The 27,155-nt window shown below is 40.8% G+C and overlaps 1 protein-coding gene across 2 annotated transcripts in view; it reads left to right on the plus strand.

Moving 5' to 3' along the window:
• Positions 1-27,155, plus strand: part of LOC132817531 (spermatogenesis-associated serine-rich protein 2-like) — a 149,581-nt gene that overhangs the window by 50,104 nt on the left and 72,322 nt on the right. For both annotated transcript variants that reach the window (XM_060828024.1, XM_060828025.1), the window contains exons 2-6: positions 7,442-7,520; positions 12,524-12,632; positions 15,264-15,313; positions 15,409-15,664; positions 17,664-17,852. In XM_060828024.1, the coding sequence (XP_060684007.1) occupies positions 7,482-7,520; positions 12,524-12,632; positions 15,264-15,313; positions 15,409-15,664; positions 17,664-17,852 (643 nt within the window). In that variant the 5' untranslated portion in view covers positions 7,442-7,481. The remainder of the gene's footprint in view (positions 1-7,441; positions 7,521-12,523; positions 12,633-15,263; positions 15,314-15,408; positions 15,665-17,663; positions 17,853-27,155) is intronic.

Below are 27,155 nucleotides of genomic sequence, written 5' to 3' on the forward strand. Positions count from 1 at the left end.
GTTGCTTTCAATGAAAACACCAGATCTCGAGGCTGCTGCTTATGCAATGAGTTCCCATCAGCTACATTACAGCTCTTTACAGTTTAGTAATACATGAAGGCCATAAACTATTGTCAATAAGTCTCTCTGCTTTGCATAATGAAAACTGAATTGCTTCAGTTAGTCATGAACTGTCTAAGGTTTTATTGATTTGAATGCAGTGTTCCAGTTTTTGAAAGCAGATCATAGCAACCTTGATCCTATGCACTTTGTGCCATTGAACACAATATAAGCAGGTTTCGCTATTGTGAGAAAGCTGTGTGATTTAGATATATATAATATGTATTATATGTATTTTGTTATACATTTTCTGCAAGTTGAGCATCTTGGAATTTGAAGTTAAACATATGGATTTGCCTGTGGGTATGGAGTTAACAATTATATTTAAAATAACTATAATAACTACAATTCCAAATGAGATTAGGTTAGCCAGAATTCTCAGCGGACTACCCAGAGGAGTTAAGAGAGAATTTTGCAGACTTGGACTTTCATTTTGACTCTGCATTCAATGGGGAAGCATATAATCAGGTTCTGAAGCGCTGAGAAGATTTTCAATAAGCTAATGTAAGCCAAACAGTGTTCTTAAAATAATGAGTTGAAAGTAATGAAATGATCTTAAAATAAGATGCTAACATTGCCGGCAGTTAGAGAGTTGGGCTACAGTTGGTGGAAGAGAGGTGAAGTTACACTTTTGAAGCTTTTTAAAAGAAGAAGAAAAAGAATTGAAGCTGAACTGGAGGCAGCATATGGAAAGAAGCCAAGTCAAGAGTAGAAGAATAGTATTTAAGGGAGAATCATCTACAGTTTCAATGGATGAGCTGAAATGTCAATTACTCCAAACCCATCAGCGTTTTTTTCAAAAGTGTGTTGTCCTTGGGAGTGAGTTGGACTGGGTCATGCCAGAATTACAGCACTAAATGATCTTAGAATTACACCAGTGTCTGTAAGCCTCACCAGGATGTACTAACTCAATACAAAGCTATTGTTTCTGGGCAATCTATAAATGTGCTTGGGTTATTGCAACTGTGTGTTTACAAATCTTTGAATCAGTGTTATAAGGGAATATAGAGCACTTTTCCCTTGTTTATCTTCATTTCTGTTGTTATCAAACTTTTAATTTGTTTTCTGTTAATATTAAATTTTATCTATAATGGCCCTGACATCCCTAACCACCAGACCTCAGAACCCTCACATCTATGCCTGAAATCACAATCCTCACACTGCTGCGACCTGACCTCTGCCAATTTCCCATTGTCCCGAGTACATTCTGTCTGTATCCTCCACTTTATTCTTGTCTTCTTGTCATGATCTAGCCTCCCCTGATGTTTCTTATATGTGTATAGCCTGGCTGACTGCCCCTCACCGTACAGGGTGTTAGGCAAGTTTCGACACAAGTGGCTAGATGTGCGGCCCCAGGCATTTTATGGCCTCAAAACATGATGTCTAAAGCTGGGGCCTTTGTCCAACCCCGGTGAAGGTGGCACATCTCTCTCCTCTTGGTGATCCTTCAGAATGAGGAGGTTACTTGCACAGAGTCCCAGGAAAGAAAGAGTATCTGTAAAAGATAGCAGTGCAATCAGGGAAAAGGAGGCAGAAAAGGGCAAGTGAAAAGATACAGCTTTAAAATAAAACCCAGAGTCCAGCAGCAGTAGTCAGTCAATCAGTGTCTGGCAGATGAGGGGCTGAGCATTGAATTGCTCTTGTATCTTCAGTCCTTCATCATTCCCCACGGTAGGTGACCAGTGCACTCTCTTCGCAGCTGTCCAGGTAAAAACAAATCTTCTTCAAGTACTCTTGCAATTGCTATTATATGTCAGTACTTCACAGAAAGGTTTAAACAGTGTTAATTGAACATCGACAGCTTCTCACTGCCCTTTCGTTAATGTTTTCTTTATTGTGAAAGCAATAGTAATTCATAAAAGAAACTTCAACTTTCAGTAGAAAAAGGGAATTTTGGAGTCTCATTGGCTGGCAGTGCCCAGTGGGGTAGGACTTCAACATCGAGGCCTGTGATTCAGTTAGGAGCTTAGCAAACTGATTGATTAAAGATCAATGTGGTGTGTTTTCCTATTTGTGGGGACAGAGGATCAGTTGAAAATGTCTGCCTCATTCTTTGGCTACAAATTGGGAAGTCTCGGCTGGAGTTTCATGACTAATGGTCTGGTATAAAACAGTTGGAGGCTCAAAATGAAATGCAGCGGAGGCTGAGGCAATCATTTGCCTTTGGTTTTGCAGTTGCTTGCTGTTCTTGGCTCTATTTCCACATGTAATCAAGACAAGTAGCTTTCTTTGGCAGCAAAATATAGAAAAAAAATCATTGAGGCTTGCTTTCTGTTTAAAATCAATGGATAGGCAAATTGGTAGGGTGCATGATTGGCCATTTTTGTGCCTGAGGCCAAAGTGAAAATTACTATCATTTTTGTTGACGGAAGGGATCTCAACAGCAACACTATAGCATTAATGAACGAAGCTACTGAATGTTTCATTTTGGCCAAACCATGATCTGGTTTTCGGAGGATGCACATTATGTGTTTTTTGGTTGTTACTGAAGTTGTGGAAGGTGCTGTTAAAAATTTAAAAGAAATGTATTCTGCTGTGAATTTACTGCACAGAATTGTCCTTTTATAGAGGGCAGACAAATTTGTTATGCTAAATACATCTAACTGAATGAAAAGTCTTATCACAAATCAAAGGAGGAACCAGACCATAACTCTGACTCATGGGTAATATATATTTAGTTACAGGAATCATATTAAAAGAGGTCCAATTCATGTTCATTTTGGTAAATGGTCAATGAAAGCAATGAATTTAGGAATAAGATTCCTTTTCGACATTATCAAAATATAAAAGTGAGATATCTTGATGATTTGGACATAGATTTAGGAAGTTCTCTTATCATACACATAAAAACAAAATTGTTTTTGTTGAGTTATAGAAGAGGCCTGAATGAAAATTAACAAAAGAATAACACAGAAAGAAGACGCACAAGTAGACATTCTGTCCTGGTTTTAATTGTTTGAGATCAATACTTAGAATTGCTGACAATTCAAAAAAGACGTGGGAAGACAAACTTGCAGAAATGGTATTGAAAGGTTGTGTAAGAAATTCCCAACTGAACCAATGATAGTCTTTACCATTGACAAATGTGCAGCTGACTGTAGATAATTACCAGTGACAGTATTGAATTTGGATCCTGCAATTCTTCATGAGTATAGTATTCCAGTTGAAAGACATCTCTCAGCCCTCACAACATTTCTCAGACTAACATATGGTGTGACTTTCGCATCAAATATTGAATAGTGGATAGTGCATTCAGTTGACATGGAACTTAAAACTATTGGCTTGTGCTATAGTAATGAAAAGGTTGATAATATGCGGAATTTTCAGGTAGACAATGAGTCAGATTGTCAGGAAGAGGATGAAACCAGAGATGAAAGTAATAGCTGGTTGACGAATAAATGCTAATCGGACAATATGAGATTCTATCGACACTGGAGTACTATATAAGTGGAAACCTGGAGGTCTGTAAGGAGGTGCTGTCTGATGGCCTAATGCTCAGTTTCTACCTCATACACGATTAACTTAAAATGTCACCCTGTGGCCTTCTTCCAAATACAAATTGGCTAATGGATTGGCTCCAGCGATGGACCTCCAGCTCCTGGACCCCCATCTGTAGTGGGATGAGAATGGCTATCTCTGGTCTTGGCCCATTCCCTGTCATTGCAAGGAAATGAAAAAGTACACAATGATGTGTTGTTATCAATGCTTTCAAATGTGTGGCCAACCCACACTTTGCCAGGGCCAATGTTTCTCAATGCTTCTTGCCATTGCGGCTGTTGCAGTTCAGTTCCCTCCTGCCTCCACCTCCCCAAACCCTGTTTGTCATGCAGAGTGGCTCATCTGCATCATGATCTTCTCTGCACTTGGGCAATACAATAGACAGTCCATGAGCTACATCCCAGCCTTCCATCTAGATCCACCGACAGACATTCGCTCTGCTAGATCTCAGGAGATCATTCAAACTCTTCCAGCACTACTTTCAGGTTCTTTGAATGACCCCATCACTGCTGACAGCCACTGCAACTATACTGAGACTGGGTTTATCTGGATGGTTTATCTCTTCCATTTCCTTTAATGAATGACTCTCATCTAGGACACACAGCCTACATCCAAAAGAGGGTCTGATTGTCAAACCAAGTCTAGACTGGTCAGCAGTCAATACATCAATTCAGATCTCCACCCGTGGAAAGCAACAAAGAGTTACATTTGAATTTTTTCCAGACACTTGATGTTTGCGAGCAGAATGGGTCAGGAGTATTCAAATGTCCTTTCCTCTGTGGCATGATTCGCTACAAAAACCATCCACTTGTAAAGCCAAGCTCTCAGGAGTTGCAGATCTTCAAAGAATTTATATGTATTCCTACAAAAAGTGTCAGCCTCCAAGTTATGGTTTTGTGGTCCATGTACCATAATTCTAAATAGGCGGCTATGACCAGGTTCTGGTTCACCACCTGCACCTCGTGCCCCCAGACTTGCTTTGCCAATTAGGCGGCTGTCTACCATTGCTCACTCCTGTCGGTTGCTGTGCCATGATGTGGTGGTTAGTTTGGATGAAAGACACAATATTGAGCATTTTTCAAAGGTGGGGGTTGGAGTCAACAATCCATTCACTTGAGGATGGGACTCCCACCCAGCACCAAGCCATCTATAACTCACTTCAAAGGCAGGCAGCCTCATGGTAATATTTAAGTGATTTGCATACATCCTGCAGGTGAATTAGTTGCTCATCCTACATTTTTCAAGAGCAAAACTCATAGAATTGTCACAGTGTAGAAGAAAACCATTGCTCCTGTCCTGAATCTGAGAATTTTAATCTCGAACCACCCACTTCCCTTTTCTCCAAATCCTGCACATTGCTTTTATTTAAAGATTCATTGACACCCTTTTGAATAACTCATATGAGTAGGCCTTCTCTATATTTTGAGTCAGTGCATTGCATTCCCAATCTACTTGCTGTTTTTTCTCACCATGTCCTTGGTTCTTGTACAAAACATTTTAAAATTATGCAGTATATTCCTCAATCTGTTTATTATCTATCCCAACAAACCTCACGTGATTTTTAAACTTCTACCAAATCTCCTCCTAGTCTTCTCCTCTCAAAGGAAAACAGTCTCAACTTCTTCGACCATTCCCTGCCTCCATTTGTTGTGGGATCAGGATTAGCTACATATTTGATCAGGCTGCAAACTCAGTGAGGGGAGTGAAAGGAAGTGAAGCAAGAAGACTCCAGAACTTGGCTAAATGAATATCCATCTCTCCCTCCTTTTCTCTGTGAAGTTGCTCCATCAAATTTTCTGTCAAGTGAGAGGGAAAAGCACATTTGCTGACACTGAATGGAATAATGCTAAAATCCCCCTCCTCCAAAAAAAATGAGATCCAATTAACCAACATCTGAACTATAGACCGATTGTCACAGTGCAAGTAACAAAGAAGCATGATCAAAGTTTCAAAGTGAAAGTGAAACCAAACCATTCAGTTTTGTTATGTGAACTGGAGATACAGAAGTGTTCTTCTGAATGTTATTCCTTTACATTTCCAATCATGGAATTTGTGTTTTGCTATTTTTTTCTTTTGCATATGTGTGAAAATTTAAATGGAGTAAAGTTTAAGATATATGAATTCTGTTCTTTTGTAAGAGTGTTATCATAATTTTTTTAATTGTTACTGAAGAAACTGGTGTTGTTTGCTTTTGCAGTAAATCAAAGATAAATTGGGATTTGTTGTAGTTTCATTCAATCTTCAGATTTGTGGCCTTTCTGCCAATAGGAGAACTTGATTTCCAGCGCACATTGAATCATGACTGTACCTATGTACACAAGTCTCTCTGTTTCCTGTACGCCCTTTAAAATTCTGCACTGTCCTCCTCACAATTTACATTTCTTCCAAGTATTGTGCTGTTGACAACCTTTGAAATTGTCCTCTGCACACCAAGGCCTCGATTATTTGTATTCATCAGGAAAAGTAAGTGTCCCTATATCAGCCCCCGGAGAACTCTGCTACAAATGCTCCACTGAGCTGGCCTGACATACTTCAATTCTAAACTTCTAAATTATTTTAGTTACTTCTACTTATTTTAACTTATCCTAATCTTACTCTTGTGCTATTAACTATAAAGTGAAGACGATTAGAAAGTAAAATTTCTTCACTCTTATTCACCAATCAGTTCCCTTGCCTGTGCTTATAAATTCTCACTTTCCCTGTGCTCATTTGGAATGGAGTTGAAATACAGTCCGTAATAGCAGCAGCTTAGCAATCAATGAATTTGCAACTATCATCTAATGTCACTCTTGGTCTCTTTGACTAAGTGGCTGGATTTGACACAGGTTGTGTTGCGATTTCAGATTGTATGAATTCCGACCTGAGTCCAACACTGCCGTTCTTGGCAGGTGAGATTCAACCCAATGATTTTTGCTACAAATTGCAATTCTATTTAATTTTTGTGGCCTACAATGCAACAGTTGTAGCCTGAGGAAAATACCTGAGTGATATTTGTTATGTAGTGAAAGATGACTTGAAGGATGGACGTAATTAAGGTGCAATGGGAATGATCTTGATAAATAACAGAGTGGATATTTGTGTAAAGCACTGAGATGATTTAGAGGATATGTGCATTGAATAAGCAATGTATTTTTCAAGCATTGGTACTGCCTGCTTCTCTATGTTGCCTGATTTTCTTTCCAAAGATAATTTGTATTTTGATAGAATCAAATGACTGCACTTAAAATTAAATAATCACTATTATTGAGAGACTGAAAGAATTTTGCATGTCATGGTGGCTCAGTGGTTAGCACTGCTACCTCAAAGCACCAGGAACCTGGGTTTGACTCTACCCTCAGGTGACTGTCTGTGTGGAGTTTGTGTGTTTTCCCCGTGTGTGCGTGGGTGTCCTCTGGGTGCTCCAGATTCCCCCCCACCACAGTTCACAGATGTGCAGATTATGTAGATTGGCCACGTTAAATTGCCCATAGTGTCAAGAGATGTGCAGTTTAGGTGGAATAGCCATGTTGAATTGCCCATAGTGTCCAGGGATATGCACACTAGATGGGTTAGCCATGGGAAATGCAGGGCTACAGGGATGGTGTGGGTGTGGGTGGGATGCTCTTCAGGGGGTTGGTGTAGACTAGATGAGCTGAATGACCTGCTTCCACACTGTAGGGATTTTATGATACAGCCCTGATTACCAACAGTAAATTAATTTATCAAAAATGGAGTGAAGCAGCAACTATACCAATATTTGCCTCATAATTCAATCTTAAATATGCTCTAAAAACTGCTCCAATCTTGCAGATTGGTTATTTAAGGCATGTAGTTTATTCTTCTTTGTGCTTGGTACGTCCGATAGGTTCGATTGTGTTGGATTTCAGCTCAGCACCAAGGCAGAAATGTCGGAAACCAATATTCAGGAAAAGTTCAAAGAAAAGGTAAGAGTTCAGCACAATATTTATATTTATATTTTTGTGGTCAAAAGACATGAGAGGGGGAACTAGTTTGGTAATATTTTAATCCTGGAATGAAACATCATCCATAAAAACATAAGATTTAGGAACAAGATAAGGCAATTCAATTCATCATTCGATAAGATCTTAGCTGACCTGAAAGTGTCTCGGCTCCCTACCTGTCTCCATCCCATAATCTGTGATTCCCTTGTCTATCAAATATTGACTCAACTCACTCTTGAACAAAGTTAAAGACACAACATCCAATAACATCTGAGGAAGATCTAACAATCTCTTGTAAGAAAACCATTCTCCTAATCTCTGTAAAAAGGATTAGTTCATTCTTAATCTGTGTCCCTAGTTTTAGGCAATTCCTTTAACTTTGCGATCGACTACATTTAGCCCAATGACACTCATTGCAGAAGTAACATTACAAAGGTCCAGGTGAATGTGAGAAGCAATATTTTCCATAGATCACAGGCATAAATTACAAGCCTTTGATACGGGGTCAATAGTGATCTTTATAAACTTCATTTTCATAACTTGATACTTACATATCTCCATTTTAGAATAAGTTAATTAATAGAAATGACAGGTTGAAATGCTTCCACAAGTTAAGGTGTCCCACCACTGAATCCTAAGGTGGGAGCTGACCCCCTCCCCTAGATGGCAGGCAGTGGGAACTTCTTGGCATCTTATCAGCACCAGTCATTTGAGGAGCCACAGCTTCTAATGTCGTCCAATTGTGGATGCTGGAGCTGTCTGCCTGATCAATGGTGCCTTAGCCATAATGCCACAATGAGTCCTGAAGCAGTCACAAAGAAGGACCCCTTCATTGCAGGAATCTGCGTGGTGGCAGTCTAACACAATACCAGTAAAATACTGGCAGAGGTAGGAGGTGTCTGTCAATTGTCGCAACTGGGCAGCCATTTTGCTCCTGCCACTGGGAATTCACTAAAGCAGCACAGGGATGTCAGATTCTGTCCCGAGACAGAAATTACCAGTGAGACTCAGCAGGTCTGGCAGCATCTGTAGCGAGAGAAACAGAGTTAACATTTCGAGTCTGGTGACTCTTCAAGGTCACTGCATCTGAAACGTTAACTCCGTCTTCTCTCCAAAGATGCGATCAGCGATGCCGGCTTTCTCAAACAATTTCTGCTTTTATTTCAGACTTCCAGCAGCCGACGTCCTTTCTGTTTTACTTCAATTTACCAGTCCTTGTCTCTACCAGTCAGTCTGAAAAACTCCAGTCCCACATTTTTCCCACAACTCCAGTTCCATTTGGTTGGTGCTGTGTTGCTAGGGCAATAATGTACACTTGAATCTCCAGAGTTACTTAACACTTGTCGGTTCTGTCCTGCAGTCTTGCAGATGTATATCCAGAAGGAAAAACAGTTTAACTAGAATTGTTGAAGCAGTTGCCAAACATGAGGCCAGTTAGAAACAGCTGATTGTGGCTCCTGAGCAGTTAATCTCCTGTGAGCAGTCAGCTATTGTTCATTGGAAACAGTTGACAGTAGTTGGCTTTATCCACTCAACAAAGTGAGCAGCCACACTGTAAGTGGTTGGCTCCTTTCGGGCTGAGATACAAACTACCTGCCCTTGCTGAATGCCATTTGCAAAAGTCAATCAGCTCTTCAGGCTCACTGAATGCTGGCCAGTCAGTGCCCAGCAGAGGTGGCACCTCCAGTTTAAAATAGAGGGGCAAAGAACCAGCAGCCATTCAGAATCCCAGATCCAATACCAAGGTAATGGAATAAATCTCTGTGGCTGGCACCTTTATTAACTTGTCAGCAGCTATCAGTGTCCGAATCCAATATAAAAACAGAACAACTTTAACATGCTTTGCTTTATGGCCCAGGGTTTCTCTCTCTCTCTCCTTCCCTTGTGCCTCTGTTTTCTTCCCTCTGCTACAGCCCACGGCCTTGCACCCTGTACCTTTCCAGCCCTGCTCACCTGGATTCACCACTCCCCTGGTACTTTGGACCTGCTGCCCAGTCTATTTCTGGTCCACTCACCAGCAGTCGATTACAGTTACTTTCGTTGGATAGAAATGTGTGCAGATTGATTTCTGATTGGATTTCCCAGCTAATAGTAATTATTTTAGTTTGAGGCAAGATGTATATCACTGTAGTTTTTAACTAGTCATAGAGTCATAGAGATGTACAGCATGGAAACAGTCTCGAATGATTTTTTTTCCTTCTGGAAGTTAACTGGCCTATAATTTTTTGCTTTCTGCCTCCAACCCCTCTTGCTATTATTCAATTTGCTGGAACCCAGCAGATTCTAATGTATTTAGGGAGATTATGAACACTGCCTCTACTGTCTGTACTGTCACTTCTTTTAAGTCCCTGGGGTGCAAATCTTCTGGTTCTGGGAACTTGTCAGTCTTCAGGTCCAACAGTTTTTTTGGGATGGTGATTATCTTACGTTCATTTGCCCTCTCACGTCTTTATTTTCAGTTAGCTTTTGAACATTTTGAAAACAATCACAAATACCTGTTTAAAGTTCTACTATCAATTTACCTAGGTATGCTGTCTAGAGGCTCAACATTAACTTTAGTTAATATTTTCCTCTTCAAAATCTTTCTAACTGCTTTTATATTATCAGCTAGCTTTGCTCGTATTTTGATTTCTTCCTTCTTTTAATCTGAAAAGTTTTTTTTATTTTTTTGACATTTCTTAAAGTCTGCCTAATCCTCTGATCTACTACTAATCTGTGCAGATTCATACATTTGTTTTGTTCAGTTTAATACTATCCTACATAATGGAGCTTCCAGCAACAGGTGGCGTGGGTGAAGGAGGGAGAGCAAGGGAGCTCAAGTAGTTGTGTCTGGACCTGCTAACAGCAGGTGGCAACAGTAAGTCCATCATGTCTAACCAGTTTTCTGAATGAGCAATTCACTTAGAACCTTTCTCCTGCCTTCTCCCCACTAACTTTGCCCATAACTCCTTTTCAAATACTGCGTCATTCTCTTCTGAATGTCTTGATGGAACCCACTTCCATAACACTCAGTTCAGAAGGCTGTAAAGAGCCTAACTGAAGAATGAGGTGCTGCACTTGAATTTCATTGGAACACTACAGTCGCCATGGACACAGCCATCCATGTGACAACAAGGTAGACAATTAAGATGGCAAGGAACTGGAAGTTCAGTGTCATTATTGTGGGTGGATCAGTGTGGTCAGCAAAATGGTCCAATTACTCTACATTTCATCTCCTCAGAGTAGAATCAATCACATTGTGAGCAGTGAATACAGTTTACTAAATTGCAAAAGTTCACATAAAGCACTTACACTTGGAAGGGGTTTTTGGAATCTTGGATGGTGAGTAATGAGGAAATAAAAGGTCAAGTGATAGATTTTCCGTGCTGACATGGAGATACATATCCAGAAGGGATTTGGATGTAGGGGGTGATTGTGTACATGTCACAGAGGCAACAGTCAGAAGTGCTTGGCATCAAGGCAAAGGAGGTGGAAATGATGAAGGAAGATCTGTTGAGGGGGGGGGGGGGGGTGCCTGATTAAAAAGTTTGCGAATTATCTTGAGTCTTCTTTGTCCCAGGCAATGTGAAAATCCAGTGAGTCCTATTAGGGAGGTTAAGTGTGAAGTGATATTTGTCCAATGCAAGTTAACCAACAAACTTTTGAGATTCTAAACTTAGTCCATTTCTCTTATTCTCCTCAACTTGCTGGCTGATTTTTGCCTTCGTAATGCCATGTGCCCATATATTTGCTGTTATTTTCTCAGGAAGATTTATTCATTATATCTTGCAATGGCAAGAAACTGTGAAAAGGTGTCAGCAGAGATACAAGCTCCCTACACCATTTTGTAGGCCACATTAAATTTTGCATTCCTGGTAACTGTTGTATAAGCATGCCAGCTCGTTGCACTGCTGCTCATGCTGAAGGCTGCTACCACCATCTTCTATAGGTATTAGAAACTATACGGTCTAATGTGATGGAGGAAAACCACTTCCTGAGCTGGCTAGATGAATCTATTGTAGTTAACAAAATGTGGTTTCTTGTACTGGCATCTAGTTACAGGTTTACACTGGTATGATAGGTACTTTAATAAAAACTTTGAGGAGGATCAGATCATGGGTCTCACTCTTTCCAGATCCAAAGCTGCTCTGTCCAACAGTCCATTTGACATCACCATAGTAGTTACAGCTGCTTGTATCTCCCCTTACCCAAAGTTTTCTTCCCCATTATTAATATTGTACATTTGTCAATAGAATTGCATCTAATATTACCTCAACTTCCTTCAAGTCTTTGGTTTCATAAATTCAGATGATTCTCCCAGAATGCATTTCCTTTGAACATGCAATCCTGGTAGTTTGCTGGGTGGTAGTTAGTTGATTTTGGTTCTTTTTCTGACAGTCTGACATCGATAGGTTTCTTTCATTTTCAAGTTTCCTTGATGGAGTATTCCCATTTTCCATTGCCAAAATGGAGGAGGCGCTCACTTCATGGGTAAAGTGGAGGATTCTGTGTTTTTTCGCAGCTTCACTGTATATATCCTGCTGTTCGTGGATTTAATAACAATTCCCACTTTAATCATGATTTCATTGACTGATCGATTCCTCTCCTCATGTTTGAAATAAACAATTTCCTATCTTTATCACAGCTCTTATGACGGATCTCCTCTGTTTCTTGCCAGGCTGAGGTTTTACATTTACACAATACTATCGTTTCACTCACTGGCTTTGTAATGTGGGTCTGCTCTGTCAGCTGGGATTAATGTTTGTTTCATGACTTGGAGTTTTCCACATCTTAATTCATTTTCCCTGTTGTATTTTGTTGTGTGATTTTATATTCTCTCTCTGATGATCCTTCCATGGAGAATGGAAGCTGGATCAGGAACTAATCAGATTTACAACATGCCCAGCATCTCCGTCGAGGGGATGAAAAAGGACAATAAAATCAAATGTGAGCATTATAAAGGAAGAGTAATATCAATCTAATAATGATTCTATTCCATATTCCAGATCACTGCTGTTCGAACTGTGGTTCCAAACAGAAGTAACAATGAAATTATCCTGGTGCTGCAACATTTTGACAACAATGTAAACAAGGCAGTGCAAGCTTTCATGGATGGTAATAGGACTATTTTTCCCCTTGATATCATTGTAAATAAGTTTGACAATTCCCTGAAATATTTAGCTCTGTCTCACCATAAAACCCGACCTAAAATACATTGCATAATGATCATATCCACTGCTTCATTCATGGAATAATTTGAGAATATAAAGTTTAACTGTATCAGCTCAGTAATAACATGTTGCAGATGACTTCAAACCATCTTTTCCCTCATGTCAAAGGGAATGAAAGTCCATTTTTTAATAGGTACGTCAGGAATATCATTGTTTCTGTGTTAATCTCCTACTAACAAAACTGATTATTAACAATCAGTAACATGCCATTAGTTACAGAGATGAAGAGAATTACTGGAGGCATTTCAAGATCACACAAATCCCATTAGGTGGTTAAAAGGGAAAAGAGTTTTTTTCATAGAATTACTCTCAGTATGACCCCATCAATCAACAAGGAGTTGATATTCAAACGTGTATGAATGATGCGCAGATTTACTTCTCCATTAGTACTCTTGATTCCAAACCTTTCACCATGTTGTCATGATACCTGTCCAATAGACTTTGGATGAGTCACAAGTTATTCACAGTTCAGTGTTAGCAACCTTGAAACTGTTCCATTTGACCCTGAACAGAAACTTGTGCTTTATTCAGACCTCTTCCTCGTGTCCACTCAAGTTCAACCCGATAGAGCTTCTCTTTGCTGTTTAGTGACCCTGATGCCAGTGACCTCACTGAAACTATTGTCTTCTGTCTCTGTGTGTCTCTCTCTCACACCATGGATTTGCACCATGAAACACTCCATTAATTATAAAATGCAATCTTGAACAAATAGCATCAGATCTAGCCAGATTAAATAAAGCAACATTGGACTGAACTGCTCTTGTCTGTTAAAATTGTTTGTGATTCCTGGATTACCCTAGAATGCAAAGGTTACCGTGGCATCTTTTCCCAATTGCAAACAATCTTCTTAAAGTCCTCTCCCAAAGTTTATTCATTCCTACTTCCAAATATCAGTGTACAAAGCTCAAGACTTACTCATTTTTAAGATTGAGATCACCTGTGTCTGATATTTCCTGACCCATTAGACTAAACCTAATCTGAAGCTTCCACCCTAGTGATAAACCTGAGTCTAGTTTCTCTCCCATCTCTCACCTTGTCTTCAAGTTCATGTTTTTTTTTCCATTGTGACCCAGATTTTGTTCTCTTGATCCTATTCCCACTGAATTGCTCACCACTCAGCTTCCTTTCATAGTCCCCATCTTAACCTGATGTTAACGGTTATCTCCTTTCAGAGACTGCACCTCTCCTTTTAAATCCATTATCATCATCATTCTCTTCCAAACAAAAATCAACCTTTAGACTTCATTGTCCTTGTAGACTACTGCCACACCTCTAACCTCCCTTCCCTCACCACAGGCTCTGAACATGTTGTCATCAATTCCTACCTTTCCCAAGACTTGATGTTTGAATTCTTCCAATTGGGCTTCTGCCCAGTCGCAGTGCAGGAACAGCTCCCATTAGTCACAGAAACCATCTTTGTCACTGTGACAAACAAAACTTAATCCCTCCTCAACCTGTCTCCAGGCCTTGGTACAGTTGACCAAACTATACTTCTACAATACCTCCCACTGTTATCCAACAGTATGGGAATGAATTCTATTTGAGGACTGAGTATCACATGCCTCTCTTCCTGTTCCTAAAACATTACCTCTGGTATCTCTCAAGGCCCTATCCTCAGTCCCCTCCTATTTCTCATCTATATTCATGATAACATCATTTGAAAATACATCAACTTTCACATGTACCCTGATGGCCCCAGCTCTATTTCACCACCACCACCACTTCACTCAGCAACTGCATTCCCTCGAAATTATCAGGCTGTTTACTGACATCCAGTATCAGATGAGCTAAAACTTCCTATGATTATATATTGGGATTACTGAAGCCATTGTTATGGTTCCCCACAACACTCTACTCCATCATCACTGAATCTATCGCTATCCTTGGCAGTAGTCTGAGATTGAGCCAAATTGTTCATAAACTTGCTTTGCTTGATCCCGAGATGATCCGCATGCCTTGTTTTGCCTCTAGTCTTGACTATTCTAACACATTCCTAGCCACATTCTCAACTCCTGACACATGAGGTCACACAAAGCCCTACTACCAATGTTCTAACATACATCCATTCACCCATCATCCTTAGTGTTCACTGACTTACAAAGGTATCCAGTTAAGCAATGTTGAGATTTTAAGATTTTGCTTTCCAAGCCCTGTGTGACTTCACACTTTGCTAACTCTGTGACCTTCTCTTGTACCACATTTGTATACATCTAATTGTTGTAGCTTGGTTGCTGTTCCACCACTAATAGTAAGGCAGAAATGCAGTACAATAGAGACTCCATTGAGATGTATAAGCAGAATTTCCACTCAACACAGTTATAATAGTGGAGTGGGAATAGCTCCGTGGAAATTCTGGGTCAATACGTTAGAGTGAATACTGCTGAGTAAATGCAGACTGTAACACTGTAAAAGCAATGGTTTTTTTTCCCCTTAATTTTATTCAATCCTATTCCCGCCCACATTCCATTTCTAGAGGAAGTACAATTGTTGATGTTTTCTTCCTGTTCTTTGACAGGCAGTGCAGTGGAAGTTTTGAAAGAGTGGAATGTGCCAGGTAAAAAGAAGGTAAGACTGAGAAGCACAAAAGTGTTGGCTAGATTGTATTTTACTTTTGGTTGACAATCTGAATAATCTAACAATCTGAATCATCTAACACCTAGCAAAATAAGAAAAGGAAACGAAAACCAAAACAGCCAAGTGGCCAGGTGAAGGAAGAGCGCGAGAGGCCTGGTGGACTGGAAGACAACGTCGATATCCCCCTGTCCAAAGCTGGACTGAATGGTTACCATGCCAATGGCTCAGCCAATGATGATTCCTCAGTGGATTCTCTCAGTGAAAGGATGGAGATTGTTTCCAATGATGAGAAGGCAGCAATGAGTCTGAAGTTGCATCCGCTGCGAGCATCTGAAAAACCAGGTCAGCCCTCAGTATTGTACTGTTTGTTCAAGTTATCAAGAGAGTACAAGACAAAAATAGAAAGAAGTTGTACAGCATCTGAGAACAAGATTTGTAACAGTTTAAAAACAATGTTCAAAAGAAATCACTTGAGAACGTGTAGTCCATTCAATAAACCAATGGCGTACTCTACTGTACATAGTGAGTGTCGGATTGGCTGAACATGGTGGGATATCATCAGGGCAAATTTGGATCAAAATCTCCAACAAAGAGACTGAGTAATTTATTTAATTTTTCACACACTGCTCTGGACAGGAAACTCTGGGGGCAAATTGGTCTTGGTCAGGAGTTTAAAATAAGTGACTATGAATCAGTAGCTGGGTCCGCAGTCTGCCAGACTTTCTTTCTCATTTGAAGTCAGTTCAGAAATGAGTGACATGGCCTGCTATTGTAATATATTTTACCTGTATTTGACACTATTGTCCAAAACTAATTTCATTCCTAGTCCCACTGGCCTGCTTGACCCTGCAAATCTCACTTGTCATAAATTCAATGGTCCCTTACCTCCAATTGTAAATCAGATCATGTCTGTCCAGTGTATTTCCCACACCTACATGCCAGAAATGTGGAACCCAAGATTCCCATGGGATAGACAAATGGAGTTCTGGTAAACTAGACCATTTCGCTAGATTCTGTCATGACTGTACAGGAATGGGGTTTTTGTAAACAGGAATTAAAATTCTGCATTTACCTTGGACATGTATAACACAAATGTCATGGGTTTGAATTGTGGTGATTTCACAAGCCTGGTCCTGGACATCCCAGAATTTGGTCATCTCTGGGACAATTAGAGATTATCAAAGGTCAAGACAAGGGCAAGCTGTGAGTGGAAAAAGGGGCAGGAAACCTGCAGGCTACCAAGTAACAGCTCTCTAAGCTCTTTCAGAAGCTTTAGGACCTACCTAGTGTAAAGTAGAAATGTTAATCTTCGGGTCAGTGATTGTGAACAATTTTGTGCACATTAGCACATGTACATCACGGTCACCATTACTGAAATTCACTCACAATTCAAGATTTACTCATCAAGCTCAAATTCCACCAGCTAGTAGAATCTCAGGCCATGTCCTCAAGCACATTAGCCTGGGCCTCTGGATTACCAGTACATTTCCACTGCATCACTGTAGTAGGAGGGTGCAAGGATCTGGAAGGGTTCAAACTGAGACATGTATTCAGCATCCACCCAAGATGATGATGTTTAATGATAGGGGAGCAGCTTTATACCTTGAAAGAGTGAGACCTAACATCAAACTCTCCCTCATAGCCTCAGCAACACTGCCTATTGTACCAATTAAAGTATCTTCATGTTGAAATGGGTTTCTCATTGTTGTAATTAAGCCCAAAGCGAGCATTGGGCTTTCATTTTGCCTGTGTGCTGCCTCATTGCTGTACAAGTCACACCTTACAGGCCCAGTGACCTACTCTCTTGGATAAGGCAGCAGCATCTGCATTTGCTGCTGGTGCTAAGAGGGCAGCTCCAAGTGCTCAACACCTTTAATGGGGTGCCGAACTTGCCTCCTGCCCCAGCTTGGACTTATAATTAAAAACAGTGCAGTGAGAACATTGTGACTGCGTTTGCAACCCAGACTGCATCCTGCTTTGAAAATATGTCCTCGCATTGTCAAATGTCTGAGTGCATGATGTGTATACGCAATAGGCTCAGAAACCTGTTCTGGATCTCCAACCTGAAGTAAACTAGTCCAATATCAATCACAAATGATCATTTCTCTCACTGTAAAAAAAAATACAGAATATGGTAAAATTAAACTTTTCCATCATTGGTGGTCAGTTACTAGATTTCAACCAATGAAAATATTTTGTTTGATTTATTATAAATAAAACTAGATTTTTATGATAATAAGTAGCTTAATGTGTAGTAGTGGTTGCTGTAACCTATGATGCATACTCTAGTATAATCTGCCTGTATTTAGCACTGAACTTGTAACTTTCAACATTTTTCTAGTTGGCCTGACACCTGAAGAGGAAAAGTTGCCTTCAGAGCCAATATCACAGCCTCTTCATGATGCTCAAAAATGTCTGACCAACAGACCAACTACAACTAAGGCAAAACCAAAAGCTTTGTCTGGTTCCCATTCCACTGCTTCACCATCTCCAACAGTACCAGGAGACCTGGTGTCAAACAAGAAGAGAGGTAAAAGGACAAATCCATGCAATGTGGAGTAGTTACTGCAAGCCAGCACTGATTTGTTTAAAGGGGAAGTGTTTCACATCTTCCCTTGTGGGGAATTGTGATGCAGCACACTTGTGTTGCTGCTGTCCGTCAGAATCCTGTGGCAGCTCTAATAGAGGTGCAAGTATGTAATTACCTGGGAAACTTCAACTTCCAAAGAGCAGACACTGTGTGAATATCTCTTATGATGATTGATCTAAGTGCCAGAGACATGGGCTGGTTGCACACTATTGGAAATTTACCCTAGCATTTGCATGTTTAATTTCTGATGTTACTCCGTGATTAACAGGGTAACTTACCCCACCACATCTTTCTCAAGCTCCCTGATCCGACTACCCACTCTCCAAACTGGGCCAGAGATCACCCAACTTGGCTACACAATCCCTGAACCAGATACCAAGTCCCTTGCCTGACATGCTAACCCACCCTGCCAACCGTACTATTCTCCCATCTCTGTTCCTCTTACCCACTTGCAATGCCCACTTGTTCCCTCATTCACTAAAAGACTCAAGATGTTTAAACCTAGCTGCTGATGCTGTAAAAAAATAAAGGGGGGACTGTCTTCTGTGTTGGTTTACCTTGTCAGCCTTCTTTGTGAATGGATTTGCTGTTCTTATTCCAGTTGGGATAGAAAGTCCTCGCTGAGAGTGTGCACGATGGTAAACATGCAATCCTTATTGCAATCTGCTGATCAGAAAATCAGGCCCAGCAACTCGAGCTAACTTGATTGAGTTTTTTTTTGTTTCCCGGAAGTAGCAGAGAGGATTAGTAAGGGTAATGTTGATGTGGTGAACATGATGTCATTCCAAAATGTATTTGATAAAGTGCCACATATTAAGTTTGCCTTCAAAGATGAAATCAATGAAAGAAAAACGGACAGCAGCAGAATGGTGTGAGGTTGGCTGAGTGAGAGGAATTGGGGGCTTTGATGTTGCTAATTGGTAGATAACTTGGTATTGGCATGAAGTATGTATACCAGCACACATGGGTAGTCAGGGGACTTCCCTCTCCTTTCACTGGAGGCAGTCAATTAAGTAGGCCTTTGGTTAGCTCGCAAATCTGAGCAGGAGATGCATATTCACTGGGTCTGGAATTAATACTCTTGAAATTCATTGTTCTAACCCTGCTGCTACTGTTATCATGCATTTGATGTGGTACAGGCCCATTCAGTAATGCATTCCTGATAGAGCATTTGTCCAGATGTTCTAGCAATACAGCGACTGACCAGAGTACACTGACCTTTGTTCAAGTATTGCACATTGTTGAGGATGTAATTTGAATGTTTACTCTGATCAGTCTACATTGTGTGCAACCCAATTGTGTATGACCCAACTCTATTTGCATCACAAACATCTACCCGCATTTATAATATTTTACACTTTTGTGGAAGGTGGGCTTTGCTGGCAAGGCCAATATTTGTTGTCCATCCATAACTGACCATGAAAAGGTGATGGTGAAGAGGCCAACTCTTTGAATTGGTGAAAATATACTCACAGTGATATTAAGAAGGGAATTTGATGTGGCTATAATGGGGAAACAGTGATATAGTTGGTCAAGATGGTAAAGTTTGCATAAGTCTCTTTTTCTTATTGGCAAGATGGAACAAGAGGAGTCTTGCAAGGGTCTGTACAGGGGCCTCAATGTTTTACAATTCATATCAATGACATAACTGAGGAGAGTGAAGGAATGGTAGACAATACAACGGTACTTAGAAAGTAAGGAAGACACAGAAGGTTTGCAGACCAATATAGAGTGGTTAGTGGGAAATAATCTGGCAGACGGAGCACAATATATGAAAATGTGAAGTAGTTTGCTTTAGCAGGAAGATATTACTTGAATTAAATGACTGTAGAATTGTGAGGTGTTGAGGGATCTAAGTGTTTTGGTAAAGCAAACAAAATGTTAGTACACAGGTACATCAATATTATATATTATCCCAATATTTTTAGGGCAACGGTAACTGGATTTGTATCAGAAAAAGGAATCAAAGATTGTTGGGAGATGGGAGATTGGATTTTGTAATATAAACAGATCAGCAATGACCCATATTAAATGGCAGAACAGGCTTCAGCAGATAAATGGTTTACTTCTGTTCCTAACTCATTTGTTCCAATAGTTGCATGTGGGAGACGGGTTTGGAGGATGACATACAGGCAGTGGTGTTCCCATGCTTCTGCTGTTGATTCTTCCAGATAGTAGAGCTTGCAAGTTTAGAAAGTGCTGTTGAAGGAGTCTCTGTGACTTGCAACAGCATATCTTTTATAATGTACACATTGCTTCCACTGTGCATTGATGTTGGAGTAACAATGGAGGACTATTGAAATGAGGGAATGGGGTGCCAATATGAAGGCTGCTTTATTCTTGATGATGAGCTTCTTGGGTGTCACTGGAGCTGCACCTCTCCAAACTTGTCGAGAATACTCCAACATATTCCTACACTGTGCCTGGTAGATGGTGAAAATGCTTTGTGAAACCAGGAGCCACATAATTCCCAGACTTTGACCAGTCATTGCAGCCATAGTATACAGGCAATCTGATTCCGTTATTGGACAATAGTTACACTCAGGGCGTTGATAGTGTGTGTGTGTGTGATGGGGAGTTCAGTGATGGTAATGACATTGAATGTCAAGAGGAAACATTCTGTATAGTTAGAGGTGATGTTTTCTGGTACTTCTGCAATATTCTGGCTAATTATTTTTTCTGCTGCCTGCAACTCCATGTTTGGTATGCTTCCAAAACCAGGAGTCAACGCTGGAAATGACATTGGCTCACCAATTGGCATGTGTGGAACCTCAGCACAGCTTGTAGGGAACAGTGCATTTGAGTGGCACCTGGCCAGCACAGTGGCTCAGTGGTTAGCACTGCTGCCTCACAGCACCAGTGACCGGCGTTCGATTCCAGCCTCAGGCGACTGTCTGTGTGGAGTCAGGTAAATTGGCCATGTGTCAGGTAATTTGGCTATGCCAAATTGCCCATAGTGTTCAAGGAGTGTAGGTTAGGTGCATTAGTCAGGTGTAAATGTGAGGGAATGGGTCTGGGTGGGTCACTCTTCAGAGGGTCGGGGTGTACTTGTTGAACCGAAGGGCCTGTTTCCATGCTGTAAGGATTCTATCATATAATTCTCGATCATATCTATCATATGAGTTGTGAGAATTAGAAAGATTTAGGATGCACAGAATGGGGAAGGAAACTGCACAGGATGAGCTTTATTGAAATGAGGGGTTTATTCAAGGAACAACTCCTGAATGTCCTTGACAAGTATGTACCTGTCAGGCAGGGAGAAAGTAGTCAAGTGAGTGAGCCGTGGTTTACTAAGGAAGTTGAATCTCTTGTCAACAGAAAGAAGAAGGCTTATGTTAGGATGAGACGTGAAGGCTCAGTTACGGTGCTTTAGTTACAAGCAAGCCAGGAAAGACCAAGAGAGAACTAAGAAAAGCCAGGAGGAGACATGAGAAGTCATTGGCAGATACAATCAAAGAAAACCCTAAAGTTTTCTATAGGTATATCAGGAATAAAAGAATGACTAGAGAAAGATTAGGGCCAATCAAGGACAATCATGGGAAGTTGTGCGTGGAGTCTGAGGAGATCGGAGAAGCACTAATTGAATATTTTTCCTCAGTATTCTCACTGGAAAAAGATAATATTGTCAAGGAGAATACTGAGATACAGACTACTAGACTAGACAGGATTGAGGTTCACAAGGAGGAGGTGTTAACAATTCTGGAAAGTGTGAAAATAGATAAGTTCCCTGAGCCAGCTGGGATTTATCCTAAGATTCTAAGTGAAGCCAGAAAGGAGATTGCAGAAATTTTGGTTTTGCCCTTTATGTCGTCATTGTCTACAGGAATTGTGCCAGAAGAGTGGGGGATAACAAATGTTGCCCTCTTGTTCAAGAAGGGGAGTAGACACACCAGTGAGCCTTACTTCAGTTGTGGGTAAAGTGTAGGAAAAGGTTATAAGAGATAGGATTTATAATCATCTAGTCAGGAATAAGTTGATTAGGGATAGTCAACACGGTTTTGTGAAGGGTAGGTTGTGCCACCAAATCTGATTGAGTTCTTTGAGAAGGTGACCAAACAGGTGAATGAGGGTAAAGTGGCTGATGTGGTATAAGGTTCCCCATGGTACATTATTGCAGAAAACAGAGGCATGGGATTGAGGGTGATTTAGCTGTTTGGATCAGAAATTTACGAGCTGGAAGAAGACAGAGGGTGGTGGTTGATAAGGAATGTTCATCCTGGAATTCAGTTACTAGTGGTGTACCACAAAGATCTGTTTTGGGTCCACTGCTTTTGCCATTTTTATAAATGAGCAGGATGAAGGCGTAGAAGGATGGGTTAGTAAATTTGCAGATCATATTAATATCGATGGAGTTGTGGACAGTGCCAAAGGATGTTGCAGATTACAGAGGAACATAGATAAGCTACAGAGCTGGGCTGAAAAGTGGCAAATGGAGTTTAATGCAGAAAAGTGTGAGGTGATTCACTTTGGAAGGAGCAACAGGAATAAAGAGCACTGGACTAATTTAAGATTTTTGGCAGTGTAAGTGAGCAGAGAGATCTTGGTGTCCATGTACATAGATCACTGAAAGTTGCCACCCAGGTTGATAGGGTTGGTGAGAAAGCATACAGTGTGTTAGCTCTTATTGGTAGAGGGCTTGATAATCAGAGCCATGAGGTCAAGCTGCAGCTGTACAAAACCCTGGTGCGGCTGCACTTGGAGTATGTACAGTTCTGGTGGCCGCATTATCAGAAGGATGTGGAAGCTTTTGGAAAGGTTCAGAGGCGATTTACTAGGATATTCCATGGTATGGAGGGAAGGTCTTATGAAGAAGGCTGAGGGACTTGAGGCTGCTTTCATGAGCGAGAAGAAGGTTGAGAGGTGACTTAACAGAGACATATAAGATAATCAGAGGGTTAGAATAGCGTAGATGATGGGAACCTTTTTCCTCAGATGGTGATGGCTAACATGAGGGGCATAGCATTAAATTGAGGGATGATTGATATAGGACAGATGTCAAAGGTACTTTCCTTAATCAGAGAGTAGTAAGGGGTGGAACACCATGCTATAACAGTAGTAGACTTGCTAATTTTAAGGGCATTTAAATGGTGATTGGATAAACATATGGACGAAAATGGAATAGTGTAGGATAGGTAGGCTTCCACAGGTTGGCGCAACATCTAGGGCCGAAGGGCCTGTACTGTGCTGTAATGTTCTGTGTTCTATGTTCTATGAATGTTATTTGCCCCTTTGTCAACCCCGCCTGGATGTTGTCTTGCGAGCTATTAATATGATCTACTTCAGCATCTGAGGAGTTGCCAATGATACTGAACATTTTGCAATCACCAGTGAGCATCCCACTTCAATCACAAATATATTCCTTTGTGGGAATTATAATTTTAACCAATGGTGAGTATTTCTGTATTCTCATTGACTCCAGTTTTGACTGCACTCATTGATGCCACACTTGGTTGAATGCTGTCTTGACCTAAACATTCGTGTCTCTCACCTCATCACTGGAGTTCAGCTCACCTATCTATATTTGAATCAAAGCTTTAATATGTTCAGAAGCAAAGTGGCCCTGGAAGAGACCAAATGGAATATAAGGGAGCAGCTCATTGCTGAATTTGATATGACTGTTGATGAACTTCCTATTATTTTGCTGATTAGGCTGATGGGGCAGTAATAACTTGAATTGGATTTGGCGTCCTTTTTGTGGATAGCACGTGCCTGAGCAATTTCCTACAATATCGGGTAGATGCCAGTCTTGTGGCTGTATTGGAAGTGTTTGGTTAGGAGCGCTACTAATTCTGGAGCAGCAATCTTCAACAGTTTTTGCATAATTTATTATCTTCAGCCATTTCTTGATGTCATGTGGTACCTATCACAGTGGCATAAAACATTTGTGATGTTTGGCTACTCAGGAGAAGGCCAAGATGGTTCACCCATCTGACACTTCTGGATGAAAATGGTTGCAACCGTTGCAGCTTTGTCTTTCTCACAGTTGTGATCGGCTCCCCAGTCATTGAGATTGGGGTACTATATGTGAATGCTCCTCCTCCTGTTAGCTGTTTAGCTGTCAGCCACCATTCCCAGCTGGATGTGGCAGGAGTGCAGAGCTTAGATTTGATCCATTGGTTGTGGGATCCGTTAGCTGTGTGTATTTCCTTTTGCTGTTTGGCAAGCAAGTCATCCTGGATTGTAGCTTCACCAGGCTGACAACTTTCATTTATAGTTTCCAAATAAAAATAACCCTTTATAGGAGGATGGAGAGAAACTAAGGGAATAAATGGATACAGCGACAGGTTTTGCCTTATTAAAATCCAAGTGAACTGTGTTTACCTATTTGTCAGTTATCAATGAAGCAGGGGGAAATCCTTGTTTAAATCATAAACAATACTTCCAGTATTTTTTAGTCTGAACATCTGGTTAACAAATTAAATCATTTTAGTTGTTTCCAAAAAAGATGTGGAGTTCCTTTGGGAAGTATAAAATCACATTATACATCCTGAGAGCAATAAGAGATGCCCCAGCTTGCACGGAGCAGCTGTTTACTTTTGGAAGTTGTTGTCTTTCCTTCAAACGTTGCATAATTTGTAATGCACACCTACTGCATTTTGAAGATGCATTTATTTCCAGTTCAACTCTTCTTCTGCTTCATTGTCTCACCAAGATGTACCTAAACTGAGTAAGAATTTTCATATGTACTAAAATTAACAAACTCACTGCAGGGATCTTGAGGTAAAACAGCCAACTCTTTGTAACCATTTAAAAGTAATGGTGAAAAGTTGGGAAGCTGTCAATTAAACCTCCAGGGTACATTTAACATTTTTCACTTCACACCATGCTGAAGACTTAGCTGTGCTCCCCAGGGAGGGACCAGATTTTTAACTGCACTGAGCTCTGTACTGTCAGCCAGGGTAGGAAGCAAAGCCAGAAATGTCCTCACTGGTGCTGTATTGAGGAATATAAAGTTGGCAAATGTTCCCACTCATTATTGACTGACGCCCAGCATAAGTCTTGGTGTGTGAATGGTAGGGGAATGCAGGATCCGGCTGTGATGTTTTCTAAGATTGAGTAGAGTGTCAACTCTCAAATAGATTTGGATAACGTGTTCAGTATCAGATTGTATAGTTCTTCTGGCTTTGCAGCTGGTGCTACACTTGCGGAGAATAAATTGGGTGTCTATTTGTTGAAGTGAAAATGGACAGAACCTGCCCTCCCCAAGAATTGTGTGTGAGGCTCACAGACCCAGAAGAAAGGGAGAGACTGAGGCAAGGAGTCCCACGAGAGGGGAGCATTTAGGTACAAAAAGTGGGGAGACTGGGGAAAAGGTGGCTCAGGGAAGATGGAATCTCACAAGTGAGGGAGTCAGGAGGATGGGAAACTGGAAGATAAATTTTACTATTCCTGATTGAACTTGTACCCAGGAAGTTGGTTGGAAATATTATGCTGGGGAAGTTTAGAATAGTTAAGCCTCTGATGTATTTCCATCAATATTGAGTCCATGTATGATTTCTTGGTTTGGTTCAGGTTGATCTGTATTCCCCAGATTTAATGCATAATGAGTAACTGGTCAACTCTGAGGCTCACAGTTGAGATTGCAACATTTGCACAAAACATGAGTTCAAACCAGAATCAGTGCAGATCGAGAGACAGAGAGATGCATCCTGCTAAAAGTGGCACAGACTGGGAAACTTGCCTTGAGATTCTGACTATGATTTTAAGGTAAATATCAGCATATCATAAAATTACTACTGGTTATAGTTTGGTTAAGTGTCTGAAGAAAGTGTGCTTGTAGTATTACAAGGAGAGAACAAAGAACTACGATTAGTTGAGTTGTTCAAACGAAGCAAATCGCTCCCCTCTATGCTGTAACCACTCGATGATTCTATACTGGGACAGCATGATTATGGCACCCCATTACCTATGCATAGGTGAGTGCACTTTTGTCTTATTGTAAGTTCTGAAGAAAATCTGTTGTCAAGCAATGACAACCTCCAACAAAAGGGAATCTAACCTCGCCTTGAAGTTCAAAGGCTTTATTTTCAACCAAATCTGCTCACATCCTGGGGTTTGCCAATGACTAGATGCAGAACTGGACCAACTAGAGAAATACTGTAGAGTAGATCAGAGGCTGGCATTTCTGTGGTGTATAAATGAATCTCCTAACTCCCCAAAGCCTGGCCGCCATCTACAAGGCACAAATCAGGAGTGCAGTGGAATATTCCCGAACTATTTGGATAAGTCCAGCTCCAAGAAATTCAACACATCCAGGGCAAAGCCAGTGAACTGCAACCATGCATCATCTGAACCATTTACTCTCTCCATCACTATGGCTGCAGTGTGTGCCATCGGTAAGGTGCACCTCAAAAACTCAACAAGATTCCTCAGAATAAAAGTGAATTATTGTAGATATTTGATCTCTGAAATAAAAACAGAACATATTGGAGAAACTCTGCAGTTCTAGTAGTAGCTGTGGAGAAAGATTCAGAGTTAGCAGAAGGACAGTTATGTCAGAATCAAAATGTTAACTCTGTTTCTCTCTCCATAGATGCTGCCAGATTTGCTGACTTTGGCTGAAAATGTGTTGCTGGTTAAAGCACAGCAGGTTAGGCAGCATCCAAGGAACAGGAAATTCGACGTTTCGGGCCAGAGCCCTTCATCAAGAAAGCAGATTTGCTGATTTTCCCTAGCACTTTAATAATGGATGAAATGTAAGAGCCACAAGCCCAAAGAACACAGGATGTCTTGAAATATTCAGGACTAGTTATAAAGGGAAAAGGTCCTCACTATCTCCCTGGGTCCCACCCTCCCACCTTACTAGTTTAAATCCTCCCAAGCAGTTCTAGCAAATTTCCCTGCCAATATATTAATCCCCTTCCAATTTAGGTGCAATCCGTCCTTTTTGTACAGGTCACTTCTCCCCCAAAAGAGATTTCAATGATCCAAAAATGTGAATCCTTCTCCCATCTCCTCAGCCATGCATTCCTCTGCTTTGTCCTCCTATTCCTGCCCTCACTAGCTCGTAGCACTGGGAGTAATCCAGATATTACTACCCTTGAGGACCTCCTTTTTAAATTTCTGCCTTACTCTCGTAATCTCCCTTCAGAGTCTCTTGCAGATAGAGTGAAGATTTGCCAGGTGATTGACAATGAGGAAGCAGGTCTTAGGTTACAGGAAGGTATAGACAGAATGCTCAGATGGGTAGATCAGTGGCAGATGAAATTTAACCCAGATAAACTTTGGAAGAAGTAACAGGCA

The sequence above is a fragment of the Hemiscyllium ocellatum genome, chromosome 7 (assembly GCF_020745735.1).
Source record: "Hemiscyllium ocellatum isolate sHemOce1 chromosome 7, sHemOce1.pat.X.cur, whole genome shotgun sequence".
Taxonomy (NCBI): Eukaryota; Metazoa; Chordata; class Chondrichthyes; order Orectolobiformes; family Hemiscylliidae; genus Hemiscyllium; species Hemiscyllium ocellatum.